Source organism: Leiobunum rupestre, chromosome 6, assembly GCF_980474605.1.
Source record: "Leiobunum rupestre chromosome 6, qqLeiRupe1.1.hap1, whole genome shotgun sequence".
Classification (NCBI taxonomy): domain Eukaryota; kingdom Metazoa; phylum Arthropoda; class Arachnida; order Opiliones; family Sclerosomatidae; genus Leiobunum; species Leiobunum rupestre.
Window position 1 is genome coordinate 31,676,463 of NC_143389.1, and position 16,723 is coordinate 31,693,185.

At 37.4% G+C, this 16,723-nt stretch overlaps 1 protein-coding gene across 1 annotated transcript; it reads right to left on the bottom strand.

Annotated features, from left to right (window-relative positions):
• Positions 1-4,568: 4,568 nt before the first annotated feature.
• Positions 4,569-13,459, bottom strand: LOC149940622 (paired box protein Pax-1-like). The gene is made up of 2 exons (XM_090178268.1): positions 13,046-13,459; positions 4,569-5,848 (listed from the first exon to the last, which is right to left on the bottom strand). The coding sequence occupies exons 1-2, from the start codon at positions 13,047-13,049 to the stop codon at positions 4,866-4,868; spliced, it is 987 nt and encodes a 328-aa protein (XP_090034394.1). The 5' UTR covers positions 13,050-13,459; the 3' UTR covers positions 4,569-4,865.
• Between the last annotated feature and the right edge of the window lie 3,264 nt (positions 13,460-16,723).

The window sequence follows — 16,723 nt, forward strand, 5'->3', positions numbered from 1 at the left end:
CAGTTTTGAATCGTATCGAACTACATCGAACATTAAAATTGGATTGATCTATACCACGAAATGGGCACTGTGCATACGAAACTTTATGAGTATGATAAAATTCAATTAATAAGATTTCTTATTAGAAATAGGATCTACGAAGGCCTTAAAACAGCACTGGTTATTGATCGTATATGAAATGTTGCGGGTGGTGTTTTATTTGGCGGATGCAAATAAACTGACCTATTTGACCTACTGCGCCTGTAGAAATGTTCTACACACTAAGCGTAGACGCATAGGGCTAAGTTCACAACCAGGGGAATAATTCGTCTTGATGTTTTATTTTTTCATTTGCTGTAATAGGTATAGTCTATACGTTACAACAGAAGTAACTTGTTAGTAAAGTATATTTATCGTATGTCGATTGAAAAACCGCGGAAGCGTACACTGTCTAACGATGTTAAATGTTGTTAATTTTCCGGAAAAATTATGTTCAGAAACATTTCCGGAAAAGTTTCTGGAAAAGTTTCGGAATTGCGGAAAATTAAAATTAAAAATATATTACTTTTAAATGATTTTTACTCTAGAGTAGTCTAGAGGTTTAGTTTTACTTTTGGATTAGGCAAAATGAGGTGGAAATGCCGCTAAATTTAAATTTCCGAACAATATTAGACTATTAGAAGTAACTTACGGCACTTGTACATAAAACAATGAAGATTAAAAATTGCAAAAACCACTTCTTGTACAATAAAAAGTTTATCAAAAGTCAAAATTTCAGCCAGAGATTCCAACAGTAGACCGGTTTCGCCCTTTTGGGGCTCATCAGTACTGTGTAGAAACTCTGGCTATCCTCGGAAATCTGCCGATATCAGTAAAACTAATAAACAATAATTGGTGAAGAATTTCACTATAAATTGCACTGGACTGCTCACATATAGGGCACTCTGATTGTTTATTAATAAAAAGTTTATTTAAATCTTTAAAAAATTTTCAAATCTTTAAAATTCGGACGACTAGTTTCGCTACCATTCGGGGGCTTCGTCGGGTCTTACTTCGTACTTATTGTACAAGAAGTGGTTTTTGCAATTTTTAATCTTCAATAATAGACTAATCATGGAATTAAAACCTTTTTTTTTACAACTTACAACCTTAAAAAAATACAACTTGCAACTTGAGTAAGGTTGTTTACTTAATTATACTTTTATTTTATAAGAGCTATAACGACTTCCGAAACCTGATTTTTAAAATGTGTTAAATAACCATTAGATGTACACTATTCTTTCTAAGAGATATTTTATATACTTTTGGAATAATATGTACCTTATAATAACCATATCACCATTTCTGCCATTGTATCAATTTTTATAACATGAAGTATAAAATTTAATTTCTTTTTTTACGTAAAATCTTAACTAAGCTGGTATAAATATATGTTTTATCCGGGTTTGGGAGTTTGATCCCTTCCCAAAGTTTCTCCCTGAAACCAAATCTACGGATTATAGCTATAAATAGATTTATTATTAAGTGATTAATTTAGCAAAGATTTTTTTTCATTAGAGGCAGATAGCTTGGTCAACGAATTTCGCTAGGTCTATTTTTTCGCAGTGTTTTTGTTAATTAAGGTTAGGTTATGTTAGACTGGAATAGGTTTAGGTCAGTATAAGTGTATGATATACTAGTTTGGCTTAGGCTAGAGTTGGTTTGGGTTAGAATAAATTTATGCTATATTAGGTTAACATAAGGCTAAGCTATGTTAGGTTAATATATAAATGCTATGGAAAACTTTTACTTGAAAATTACCTCTGTTCGCTGCACTGTGGTCTTTCAATTGAATAGTTTAAGTCCACACCAGAAAACGCGTAGGAATTACGTGTTTAGTTCACAGTCTGTATACAATAAAGCTATGTCTAAACTTTTACACGTTTTCTCTATCCGTTTTGCTAGCTCGGCCTTAACCTCGCTATAAGAATTGTCGCGAAGAAAGGTCTTCCACGCATGCTATAAGTGTATAGCCTTTAGTGAAAGTTTCTAAGGGGGGGTGGCAAACGGGGGGTTTCAAGCAAATTAATGAGATGTAAACGATATCGTTATGTCGAAGCAACTGCCGAGTCTTGTACACCCAGGAACTACCCTTAACCCTTCTACCTAGATGCAGAGAGTAGCTGAGCTTAAAATGGCCAGCGTATAGTCATCTTAAACCGTGCAAATGTAGCTGGAAATTATATAATACAGAAACAATTATTCCGTTTTTAGTGATAGCTTTAACTGGGGCTTCACATTTTAATTACGTCATACCAAGAACGTATTTAGGGCTCTGAAATCACCCGAATAGATCAGATTATAAAAGCAAGAATACTATTTAGGACGTACAGAAAGTCCCAATTAAGATTGAAATGGTAAAGCCATCTGACGGGGGTCTTTTACTTGATTCAATAATTGATTTAATTGTTTTTTTTACAATGATGACTTCAATTAAAAAGTTAATTTCGCTTTAATTAAAGTTGCAAGAGCTAAATTAAAAGCTGATACTAGAGGGCCTACAAAGAGAAAATTTTAGGGTAGAATATTATATTAGACTCTTACGTTCTCAGAAATCAAAATAGAGGTTTTGGTTTTGCACATAACTCGGTTTAACAAATACGTTTCCCATTGGCGACCACTAATTTGTTTTAATTACAATTTATCATTTGAATGATATAATTATTTTTTATTCTTTTAAAACACTTTAATATAAAGTCCAAATGTTTATTTTTATTGTCTTGTTAGCTAAACTAGTTCCATTTTGTAAACGTAGGTGGTACTATGTTGTAATCGTGTGAGGCCTATAAAAAGAACTGAGGCCAATCTTTAAAGTTAAGGTTAGTGTTGTAAGTCGAAAAATTCTTCGAGGCATTTTTTCCGGAAAATTTTCCGTATTTTTAGGAAAAAATAAAAAAAAAGTTTTAATTCCATGATTAGTCTAATATTGTTTGCAAATTTAATTAAAGTGGAATTTTCGCCTAATTCTTCGAATCTAAAAGTAAAACTAAAACTCTAGACTAGTTTAAACTGATTAACAATGTATAACACTATTAATATTTTGTAGTATGTTTACTAAATTAGACATTTTATATCGATTAAAGTAAAAAAAATTAAAAACACTTAAGAAGTAATTTATGTTTCAATTAGGGAGAGTTGGTAATGCTAAGAAAACATGATCAAGGAGCTTCGAAGACAGATTTGAGAGAAACCAGATACCTTGGCCTCAAGCGATACTAAGAATGACTGGACTGATGCAAAGTGTAAAATCAAGAACCATTTTTGATTAAACTCGTTAATGAACTTCAATTTGTTATTTCTTTATTTTAGTGTGTTTATCGTTCTTTATTGGTATTTTTACTCTACTGATTTTAAAATATATTATTTAAACACGCAACGTTTATTTTATTTACTTGTAATTTAATTTAGAATCATACCCTTAAGACTACTTTTATATCCGGTTACGCTATTACTAAAACGTGAAAGATAATTTTTCTTACATTATGTTTTTTGGCTAAAACTTTAACGAAATTACGCTATCGATTAAGATCGCTATAGCCGAGTTATTGGTATAATCGAGTTACCTGTATAATCGAGTTATTGGTATGGCGGAGTTATCGGTATAATCGAGTTATCGGCCTAGGTCAAATAGAAATAAAATAAAATTTGAATAGGAGGTATATAATAGAAAATAACTATTTTTTTCTAACTTGTATTTATAATTTAAACAGGGCTTTGGTGAATAAAAAGGCGGTCGTAGTTCAACTTTAAACGATTTATTGTCTGATACGGCTATTTTCAAAGCGATTTCGTCTTAAAATATACAAATTTATATAATAATTCTTCCATTTAATTTCGGTACGAACTCCCTATTTTATACGCGTGTAAATACAATGGCGTTTTCATATTCGCTAACTGGATTTAATTATATTTGGGTATAAGGATATGAATTCAATACCAATCGGAATAAAGATTGCGCTCTCTCTGCAAAAGAGAGGTTTGTCTTAAAATCTTCGTCTCATTTCGTGTAAAAACCTTTCTAAAAATTGCTTTTCATTATCTTCTTTAATACTTAGTTCATCGACTCAAACTGAGACGACTTTGTCTTATAGCAAGACCGTATTTAGGTAAAGGAGAACGTACAATTCAACCCGTTTACAGAAGCGAGGAGTACTAGCGACAACTATGTAAATCGCGTTGCACTTACGCTATCTGTCTGGAAATTATTTTAAAATATTGTTTCAAGACACGATACCAATGCTTTTGCTATTTATTAATTAATTTACTTAATGAAATCGTTAAATTCAGGTTTAATTAAAGTTGAACGAAATATAATTAATAATTGTTTTTTAGGAAGATAAAATAAAACATTTTTACGGCCGATACTAAAAAAATGGAAAAAATTAAGAATTTCCTTATCACGTTAGCGACCCTGGAAGATAGAATTATACGTTCTCAATAACCTAAATAGGCTCTTACTTATAGTTTTTTTAATCACAGATTCGGAGCATCTCTTTTCAATCGAAACGGTTCTCTCAAAAATATAATTTTTCTAGAACGGCTTTAATTTGAACCAGCAATTGTTCGTAAATTAAACAAAAACTATTTTTTTAAAATTCTACAAAACACTCGAAGCGTTTTTTTAAATAAATTTTACAATAAAAAAGGCCAATATAAAATTTTATACAAATCGATTTCGATATATCGAAAAACTTTAAATTGGTAAAAGCGAGTCGAACTTTGAGTTTTCGTGATCGATTTCTCTTGTCGTAAATTAAATAAAATACATATAAATGGTATATATTTAATATAATATATATAAATTTTTAATTTAATTTTGGCGTAATATTTTGTCGAATGTCGCCGTGTCAAAGTACGGCGGATTGGGCGGCCGCGGCTCCCAGAGAGTGATGGGAGGCCACGTTGGGCATCAAACTACTCAAAGACGGCGAACTGGGGTGGCTCTGAAAGTACATGTAGTAATTGTAATTTTGGGCGGCCGCCGCCGCGTCAGCCGCCATAGCCGGCGACAAAGGGCTCAGTTGGGACGGATGGGGAGGCGCATTGTGGCGAAAGCCCATTTGCATGGCTCCCGGATGACCCAGTAAGTCGGTGACCGAATGGGACGAAGGCCATCCCCGCAAACAACCGGCGGCCGCCGCCGAAGCCGCGGCCTGCACCGAAGTCGGGATCGAGGGACCGGAGACTTTGGCGACGCTAAACGCGACAGCCGCGGCCGACGTCGGATGATGCTGCGGAGGCTGCGACGCCAGTGATCCCGGAGTCGCGTGATGATGATGGTGATGCGGATTCAGAGGCGCGGAAGACGGATGAACCGGCGCCGAAGCGCACGAGTAAGGGAAGAGCGGGTTGTAGAGATGCCTGTGATCTTTGGCGACCTGCGCGCTCTCGTAGAAGCCGTGCCCGCTCAAGTGATGGTGGTGTCCACTCGGGGGCCCGATTTTGTTCCTCAGGATGCGGCTGATGCTGCTGACGGATGGCACGTTGTACTTGTCGCAAACGCCGTCGGCCAGCAACCGGTCCCGGATCTCCCAGGCGAAGATGCCCGGGTCTTTGTGCTTCAACTCGCGGATGTAGTTGACGACCTTGGGCGTCGTGACTCGGGGTTTGCTGCCGCCGATGGCTCCTGGCAGGATGGAGCCCGTTTCGTGGTACCTGGCCAGGATCTTCGAGACGCATCCGTGCGACACCCGCAGTTGCCGGCTGATGTCGCAAGGGCGCACGCCCAATTGCGCCAATTCGACGATTCGCAGACGAATTGTGTTGGGCAGCGGACGGCCGTTGACGAAGACGCCTCCCAGTTGATTGACCTCTCCGTACGGTTGACCATCTGAAATTGGATAAACGCTAGAACACAAGCCATTGGCCGAATTCTTATTATTTAGCGCAAAAATATTTTACTTAAACTTCAACACAAATTTTTCATTAAATAAAATTGGCTTAGAAAGTCGGCGTTAATCAAAGAGTCAGCGTTCATATAGTATGGTTTTATCCTGGTAGCCATTTTCCAATACGTCCGTCGTTATATACAGATTTGTTAATAATTACATTAAATAACGTTGTGGAATTCAAACTTATATTACATACCGTATACGATGGATAGCATTTACTTTATCATATACGGTAAAACTATACGCTTCGAATCTGATATTTTTGTGTTCCATCAATTTACTGTATTCGCTTTTGATATTTATTGAAAGTGGAAGCTTGGTTAGTTTCAAATCTTTACTTCTAGCTGATATTTTGGATCAGAAGTTTATAATATCTCTCTTATACGAGAGAAATAATCATGTTCCAATTTTGCTATATTGCTTGAAACATGCAGACTTCCGCCGATTTTTTAAGTTTCGTTTTGTAAGACTATTGTTAAAACTATTCCCTAGACTATATATTCCTGCTGAAAGGGATTAAAAGCTTTTCTTGTACAATGTTACTGCAAAGACTTTACAAGTTTCCACGTGTTTCGTTTGAAGTTTCTTTCAATAAATATCAAAATTCTTACACGTCATAAGTATTTGCCCACTATGAAATCGGTTGGAACCTCCAAAGACCGATTAATTCGGTTACGGATCGTTCCCACCTACCTTACGCGGCTCGCGATCTCCAAAAATAAACTAAATACTTTTAAACTCAATTGACTGTTAGAATTAAAAAGCAAAAAAGTGTTTCGTGTCAATTAAATAGTGATTTTAATTTAATTCTAAACAAATTTATCATTTTTTGAAAGATAAATTTAAAAAATAAACCATTTCGGATGAGATGGTTTCGGAAGAAATACTTTTGGATGAAATGGTCTCGGGATAAATAGTTTTGGATGAAATGGTCTCGGGATAAATAATTTTGGATGAAATGGTCTCGGGAGTAACACTTTTGGATGAAATAGTCTCGGGATAAATACTTTTGGTTAAAATGGTCTCGGGATAAATACTTTTGGTTAAAATGGTCTCGGGATAAATACTTTGGGTTAAAATGGTCTCGGGATAAATACTTTTGGTTAAAATGGTCACGGGATAAATACTTTTGGTTAAAATGGTCTCGGGATAAATACTTTGGGTTAAAATGGTCTCGGGATAAATACTTTTGGTTAAAATGGTCTCGGGATAAATACTTTGGGTTAAAATGGTCTCGGGATAAATACTTTTGGTTAAAATGGTCTCGGGATAAATACTTTGGGTTAAAATGGTCTCGGGATAAATACTTTTGGTTAAAATGGTCTCGGGATAAATACTTTTGGTTAAAATGGTCTCGGGATAAATACTTTTGGTTAAAATGGTCTCGGGATAAATACTTTTGGTTAAAATGGTCTCGGGATAAATACTTTGGGTTAAAATGGTCTCGGAATAAATACTTTTGGTTAAAATAGTGTAGGGAGAAATGATTTTTGTGAAAATGGTATCAGGATAAATAATTTTGTATGAAATCGTCTTGAGATAATTAATTTTAAATGAAAAGACCTTCTGATAAATAATTTTGAATGAAGTGGTCTCGGGAAATGTAATTTTGGATGAAATCGTCCTGAGATAATTAATTTTAAATGAAATGACCTTCTGATAAATAATTTTTAATGAAGTGGTCTCGGGAAATGTAATTTTGGATGAAATCGTCTTGAGATAATTAATTTTAAATGAAATGACCTTCTGATAAATAATTTTGAATGAAGTGGTCTCGGGAAATGTAATTTTGGATGAAATCGTCTTGAGATAATTAATTTTAAATCAAAAGACCTTCTGATAAATAATTTTGAATGAAGTGGTCTCGGGAAATGTAATTTTGGAAAAGTTAGATTAACAGAAACATGATTTAGGTTGTGTGGGATTAAGAAATTAAATCCAGGACCAGTTAGTATAGGGACATTTCATACCAATAGGCTGAGTAGGCTTAAACCTAGGGGGCCGTAGAGGAAAGGGCCCGTTATGATTTTGGGGTGTGTGAGGTTTCATGGGACCCTTGCTAAGTCTGAGCTTACGGTATGTGGTAATGATTTCGTAATTTACCTATGTAGAGTTTATGCTTTGCTGGATAATTCGTGTTCCTGTATGTATTAAGTTAATTATACTATATACATTCTTAGAAAGGTTAAAATTATCAGAGAAAAATCGCTTATAAATAATACGAACACTGATAAGCAGAAACCAATCAATTTCGAAATTCGGAAAGTAAGGGTTAATTATTCTTTGTCCAAATTGCACTAGATTTTTTATCTTTCTAAGGTTGAAACTCACAATAATAATATGATTATGCTATGTCCAAAAGTCTATAATTACGTTTCATAAGTGTGTCAGTTAGGCAAAAAAGTACTCATAGCAAAGTGTATAAGCGACGTAGATTGATATACCACAAAAAGATAAGCTCCTCTACCGTGAACAATATTCCACTTAAAGAACCACAGAATCGTTTATATATTGAGGGTGTGGTAATCTACCTGAAATTCGTGGGCCTTTAAGCAAATAATAATAATAGCAGCTCAAACTGCTCCATGCACTATAAGGACACCAAGAACCTCGTGAATTGGTACGAATTCCCCCGAAAATGTGTGGTAATTCTTAAATGTCTTTCACGCGGAACATAGGGATCTGACACACTTGCGTAAAAAATAATTATAAACTTACGTCTGTCATATACCTGACGCGTATAACGCGCGAACTGTAGATTTGGAGGCCTCCTAGTCTGTATACGTTACAGCGCGTATATGGTTTAATAATTTCGAGATGGTGGCACTCGATGAATGAAATTTCACTCAAGTGTATTTCACTCGAGCAAAAAAAAATTAGAGGAACAATATGAAGGGTGCGTGTGATGACGAATAATAGGCTGTAGGTTTAAATATTCGGTCCCGTATTTGAAGCCTGGTGGACAAATATCTCGTGTTGATTTGCGAGGAATGTCTCGAAATGAGAGGCCACCCGCGACTGCCAGACGGACTTTCTCTTTGTGCCCAGAGAGGGCGCTCGAATTCTTAATTGAGCATTCATCACAATCAGTCAATTACAAGGCTCTGATCCTGCTTTTCCCTAGGTGGCCGTACACCCGTTCCTTTACACTTTTAAGTGCCGAAGTGTGGCAATTCTGTTGACCAAAGAAACGCGAGCCTTTCAAGGAATGCAAAATTGATTTGTTTTTTTTTTCGAATGAAAGAAAGGTTTGCTTTTAAATCTAATTCTCGAAGGGGCTTGTGCCTAATTACTTTAACGTTCCCTAATTTTCCCCTTTAATAATTAAGGATTCCTTCGTGGTTATTGGACCTCACACTAACAATTTATTAGAAGGAAATTATTCGTTTATCCGGGGCGTTTGCACTCGAAATCCTTGTTACCTAAAGGAGTGGTTAGCGCTTTCGCCTCGCAGCAAGAGGAGCCGGGTTCGATCCCAGCTTGTGCACTGGGTGAAAACTCGGAACCACTCCTTTTGCGTTGAGTTTGCAAGCTATCTCGCCACTGGTTTAAGGGGTTTTCCCCGAGTTCTTCGGTTTTCCCTTCCATAAAAACGTGTGGAGGTTAACGGTAATAGTGAGTGTAGGGAGCTGTTGGCTCGCGTGGAATGAAGGGCTTGCCACCACCCTCCTACGCATTATAACCCGGCCATCTGAATTAATGACTTTAAAAGTCGCTTGGTGACTTAGGCCTAAGGTAGTGCCAAGGGTATTAGCCTAGCTGATAATTATTACTACAGGTGGTCGGCATTAATTATTAATTAATTTAAGTGGATTTTAATTAATTCGTCACATTTTTTCACTTAGAAATTTTTAATAGGTGTTTCTATGAAATACGGGAGGTCACGTGTAAATTGAAGATAGAGAGCACGCGCCAATAAAATAGTAAAAAACTTAAGCCCATGACGCGGAGAAAAATATTTTATAGTCTACTTTATTACGGATGATGATGGTCTAATTTTATTTGTCAAATTTCTAATTGAAGTTCCAAAATATAATGATGCAAATAATCTTTTAATCAGCCTTTGAAAATGTATATTTCATGTTGGTGTCAAACAGTCAGACCATAAATTCAACAGTGTAAAAATATTTAATATAATAATAATAATAATCAGCTAGGCTAATACCCAATGCACCACCTTAGGCCTAAGTCATCAAGCGACTTTTTTGAAGCCTTTAATTCAGGTGGCAGGGTTACAATGCGTAGGAGGGTGGTGGCAAGCCCTTCATGCCACGCGAGCCAAGTTTTTATGGAAGGGGTAACCGAAGAGCTTAGGGGAAAACCCCTTAAACCAGTGGGGAGAGAACTTGCAAACTCAACGCTGAAGGAGTTATTCCGAGTTTTCTCCCAGTGCCACAAGTTGGGATCGAACCCGGGTCCTCTTGCTGCGAGGTGAAAGTGCCAACCACTCCGCCACCCCACCTTACTACTCCGCCACCCCACCTTACTACTCCGCCACCCCACCTTACTACTCCGCCACCCCACGACGTTAGATTACGATCAAATTTTGTTGGGTGTTCTTCATATTAGCCAATGAGGCTCTAGAGTCTAGACCATTGTTATAGCAGACCACAATTTTAAATTACACCAAATGTTTTCGCTCAAAATAAAACCAATATATTCTTTGAATTTATTCTTAAAAGAAATGTTTCTATATAATACACTCTTTTACGAAGTCGCCCATTTCATTACAGGCCTAATTTAAAATAGTGCAGGCAAGGGCGCCTGCACGTGCTCATCAGCTCTAGACGTCACGTGCATTTGTCTACGTGAAGAGGCCTTGCATGCACTATTTGAAATCAGATCTGTAATAAAATGGCGGCTCTCACAAATAAGGATATAAAAGAGTGTATAGATAGACCAAAAAAAATGTTTATCTTACGTCACGAGATAGAACTTTATTAGTATAATCGTAGCACGCGCGATTTGCACGCGCACTGGAAAATGCGAAGTTCCTCACGACTCAATCACGCGCTCCTAGACTTTCATAAGTAAGAAACATTAAAACCAGAAGTAAATGAACCGAAGTTATCGAAATAGCGCTCAGAATCGGAGGGCGTTTTCCTTATGAAAATGATGAGAAAATCGAGTCAAATAAATGTAAATTTCCATCCCCGTATTTTGACGTGTTAAATTTCACTTGGGAATTGTTGGTATAGCTATTTCTATGTATAAAACATGGTTTCATAAAAACCAAAACGTTATTTTCGGCCTAGGAGCGCGCAAAATTTCAAATTCGAGGTATAAAAATGTAACTTTATAAGGAAAACGCCTCCAGCATGGGGAATATATCAGTCTGATAACTGCGGTTCATTTACTTCTGTTAAAACGAGAAGGCCAAGCTACTTTATAGAAAGGCATATTTTTCCAACTGACCAAAGTTATTTAAAATAAATATTTATATTAAATTTATATTTTATCCACAGAATAAGCGAATGATTTCCACTTATTATGACCAAGGTTTTGTTTTCTTGTACTCCAATATATGAAAACTAATGTAGTTTAACCTAAATAGTTTAAACTATTTATAACTAAACTTAGCCTTCGATTATTTTAGTGAACTTGGCTATCGTATAAATAACATTACTATACAGGGTGTAACCTTTGATCGGCCCAGGCATTTTTCTCAAAAACTATACTTTCTAGAAATGTGAAATTTTCAGTATGTACTCTCTCGAGACGGATCGTTGTTATTTGTAAATTTAGAAGTGTTAGTTTTTGAACGCTACGTGGTAGACGAAAGGTTTCCATTTTGTTGGTTTTTCATGACCAATGTCCGACTCCCACCATACCAATTCCATTAAAGGTTTTCGAGTATGCTCTACAACTTGCTTATTGAAACTTTTCGTCTACCACGTAGCGTTCAAAAACTAACACTTCTAAAACCGTGAATAATTTCACGATTTTTATGAAATTTACAAATAACAACGATCTACAGAGTACACACTGAAAATTTCCCATTTCTAGAAAGTATAGTTTTTGAGAAAAATGACTGGGCCGATCAAATGAAGACACCCTGTAGAGACATTTATGGTGATGCTATAAACTGGCCTTTAACCTAATTTATTCTTCCTAACCATATGAAAAGAAAACCATGACTTGACTCTCAGTTGTGGTTATAGATCAAACAGTATGGACAAGGTGCAAAGTATCCTAAACCGTCTAGCTTGACATTGTCGAAGAGTCTACCATTTCCCAGGTAAGACTCTGTTTTTTAAAACGTGAGGGGAATAATCTAAATTCTGCCTAAGCCAAAAGTAGATTGAACACTTCATCTACATTCTAAAGGACTTGTATCAGCCTATCGCAAATTACACCCTTTGATTTTAATAGCATGTAGCAAATGTAAGTCGTATTTATGTGCATCATATCTACGGTGCTTATTTACCACGAACGATAACTTATTTTCAAAAAGGTTGTGCTCGCTTTGAAGATTTACACTCACGAAAACTTGTAAACGTGAAAAGGGAACGCCTGAAAGGCTCTAAAAATCATTACATCCCTGTAAGAAAGCCTAATGTCTAAATAAAATATTGATGCTAGACTGAGTCTGCATTTTTAATTCTAACGTCCGGAATATAAAATTTGGACTACGGTCCAAAATTGTTAGTATGGTTTCAAAGTTTACTTTGGTAAATTTTAGTGGGGTACTAAAACTGTCTATTTTTAGGACCACCAAATGAATAAAGATTCATCGATTTATTATTACAATTTAGTACAAAGGTTGAGTTTCAAAAATGATTATAACTATCACTTGAAACCGAAAACCACAACCTGTTTCTAGCCACGGTGACATTACCGATCGAAACCGGTTTTCATGACAATTTCTGTCAATCTTATTGGACAAAACTGGCATTCAAACCGACGTAAATTGGGATTTAAGGTCAAGTGTAACCGTGGTCTCTGTTATTTTAAACTGGCATTTAAAACGCGTTTAAGGCGCTGATGTAGCGGTGGCTTACGATCCGAAATCCATTTAGCCGTCGTGTTCGACGATCGCGGCCGGCCTAGAAAACGAGCAATTAACGCTCGCCTTGTTTCGCACTCTCGCGCGGCGGTGGTTGTTTTTAAAATTAGGCCCGAAACCCCGAACTTACCCATCGTGTATACGGATCCCTCAATGTCCTCCTTCCAAAACAACGTCTTTTAATAACTCTTTCGCATTCGACGGACGCGAACGGGGTGTTTGATATCCGGGTTAATCCGCCGCGATTTCCCGCCGAGAAATTTCGGAGATGCCGACGCGACAATTATCGCGGATTGAGTTTCATCCACGTCACGGCTTCCATCGACGACAACCTTAAGCCTCGTCCATTTGCTCGTCTTCGTCGAAGCCAGTCGCTGGTACTCTACTTAACGGGTGACCATCCGCGAATTACGTCTCGACTTACGGAGCGGACAGTTTCTCGAAAGGGTTACTCGTGGTCAAAGCGCGTGTCCTGGTACGCCAGCCGGTTAAGCGGTCCACCGCGAACTACTTGTTTTGGGATGACGCAGGACTCGAATGGCTTCCGATGGCGTACCGATGACTTTTGACCAAAGGATTCTACCAGGCGAATCCGTCCGTGGGGAGTGTATTTTCGAGACTCTCGATGAACCTCGACTTTGTCCCCCAGCCCCTCCCCTCCTGAGACGTGCTTTGGCCGCGTTTCGAGGAACCCTAAAGTCGCTTAAAACGATATAGGACCGCGTCTTTGCGGGCTGACGCTCGAGAGTCTTCCCATCTCTCCGTTTTGAGTAGGCCCACTTCGACACCCCGCGCTCTGATTGGCCCAGAAAGTCGTCCGTCACAGTCGTAAGATGCTGGAAAAGATGGGAGGCATCAAGGAGTTTCTGACGAGAGCGCCTATACATCATATAATATATTTAAAAAAGGCAATTTTAACTGTTGGGGTTGGGTGGGCTGTAATGGCTCCTTTTCGCCGACAACGACTATTTGAGAAACACATTTTCGACGATTGCGAACGCTTGGAACCCGCTTTCAATATTATTTACTTTTATCGGTTTTTCCACGACGAATTTACGGTTCTTTTTAATGTATACCTCATTATTAAACCTTTGAAGAGGATACCTTCGTACCGATAGCATTGATGTCCGCTCGTATTTTGATTTTCCAGCCTCAGGTGAAAACCCGTTATTTGACCCAAATGAATTTATAACTACTTGGTTCGGCGTTAAAGATCGTAAATTGATGAAATTTCATCTGATATTTGGATCCAAGATGCGACGGTTTTAAACGTTGAAATGGACAATATTAGCGCTACACCGAAAGAAACGTTTGTTATATTTTATTTATATTTTCCAGTTTGAGTTGAGGTCCGATTAGGTGCTGAAATGCGTGTATTAAGTCGAAGTGCTTGTAAATTGTTAATTTCATTTTATCATTGAGAACTCTATCGAACGAATAGTTTGTTAAAAATGCGAAGAAGAAAACTTTTTGATAGGATACGCGCAACTTCGAAAGGCAATCTCTCGCTGCCGAGCTGTAGTACCGGCCGAAATGGCAGAGTTATAAATCGCGCGAACGTCGGCGCGCTGTTCCTAGTTTCTGGCTATCCCGTTGCAATTCGACACTTCCGGCGGGTGTTCCTCGATAGTTTTTTGCGGCCTTTAGGGGAGCTGACGCCGCCGAGGGAAAGGACTGTTTATAGTCCAAATTGATGTTGAGACTCGAGGAGCGTGGAGCGTAGCCTCGACCAGAAACTAAAGGCTCGTTGGAGGTCCTTCTCAGCCCCCGACACGCCGCTCTCTTGGCCCGGGGTCCACTCGATACTCTTTCCAAATTTCCAATCACTCTCCAGACACCGGCGGTCACTGTGGCGCCAGCCAGGGGCCGTTCCCTCCCTGGTCCACCATTTCGCCAGGGTCAACGTTTCGAACGACGCGGGGTAACTCTTTTTCGAACCGTCTTTGAACGCGGCCGCCGTCATTTGTCCCTGATAGGGAATGAATGACCTCGCTTTTTATCAATGACCCTAACGAGATAGAGTCGTTTGACCCCCGAAAACACCATCCCAACATCTGCCCTTGATTCTTCCGCTTCGAGTTTCAGAGCAACGCCTTCGAAGAATGCGCCGTCAATGGCGCCTATCTACATTCTTCGATTTCCTCGATCGAACTTTTCGATTCGGCTTCTCGGTGGATTTCGGTATTTTTTCGTGTTTTTGTGGTTATAAGCACATAGATTCCACCATCGCCGCCATTACTACCTAAAGGTAATAGTTATTGTAGGTTGTGCAAATATAATCCTGCAAGATCGTTCGCAGTTGTTGGGCAATCAGATGGATTCCTAATATATATCACTAATGCAGTCTACATGACGAGAATATATTCCAAATTAAATCGATATTTTAAGTATATAATATTGACTCTGTCTGTCAGATTTCGATATTTAATTGTTTTAATTTGGTTTATTTATTAACCATTCCGATGAAAATGTAAAAAAAGTGAATATTTTTAAATTACAATTTATTATGATTAATGAAATGATAAGACATGGTATTTTCCCCTTGCTGTAACTAGATGCCAATTAATTCCAGCGCCTACTAACTAACTTCTATGATGCAGCACTGCCCATCGTGTTATTATTAAAATGGCGACTTCCACGTTGCGTCGGGAAACAAATTCAATAACGAATCATGTATATATGATATATATAAATAAATATATATATATATATATATATATATATATATATATATATATATATATATATATATATATGTAAACAATGGGAGAAAGTCACAGGAAGTCGTGTCTGCTAAGATCATTCTTCGAGCGACGTGTTTATTTCGATACGCATGCGACGAGGTCAGAGGCCCAAAAAACCGGCCCGACCATCTCCTAAATATTTAGATGCGATGCCGAGGAATGACAGCTTTTCCCAGGGAACAAATCCTTTGGCTTTCTTTTACTTTTCTTGGCTGATATCGGAAATTAACATATTCCGATACCTAAATCGATTTTTACCGATATGTCTATTGATTTTTGATTCCTATATTTTACCAATTTTAACCGATTACCAACCGAATTTTGCCGAAATTATCGTAACAGGGGTTTTTACCTATTATTCCACTAAATAACGGTAATGGTAGTTTTCCAGATTAATCGGTTGAATAATGGTATCGGTAGTTTTTGCCGATTAAACAGTTGAATATCGGTATCGGTAAATTTTCCTGATTAATCTACTAAATATTGTTACCGATTAATCCGCTAAATATCGGTATCGATAATTGTTTCCAGATTATTCCTCTAAAAATCGGTTTCGGTAGATTTTCCCGATTAATTTGCTAAATATCGGAAACAGTACATTTTCCCGATTAATCCCCAAAAATATTGGTATCGGTAACTTTTACCGGTTAATCCGCTAAATATCGGTATTGATAAATGTTTCCAGATTATTCCGATAAATATCGGTATCGGCCGAATTTTCCGGTTAATTGGCTAAATATCGGTATCGGTAAATTTCCTTGATTAATCCGCTAAATATCGGTATCGGTAAATTTCCCCGATTAATCCGCTAAATATCGGTATCGGTAAATTTCCCTGATTAATCCGCTAAACATCGCTAATTTAGACTCGGTAAAATCAAGACATCAATAATCTATACGGAATTTATACCGTTTTTCGCCCAATATTATACTTTTTTTGTTTTATAAGTATCTGAAACGCCCAGTTTTTGATGTTAACTTTTTTCTCGGTGAAATTAACGATAATCTTTAAGTTGTTTTTGCACATCTGACGGAAAATTTAGAACTGTACATCATTAGTAAACC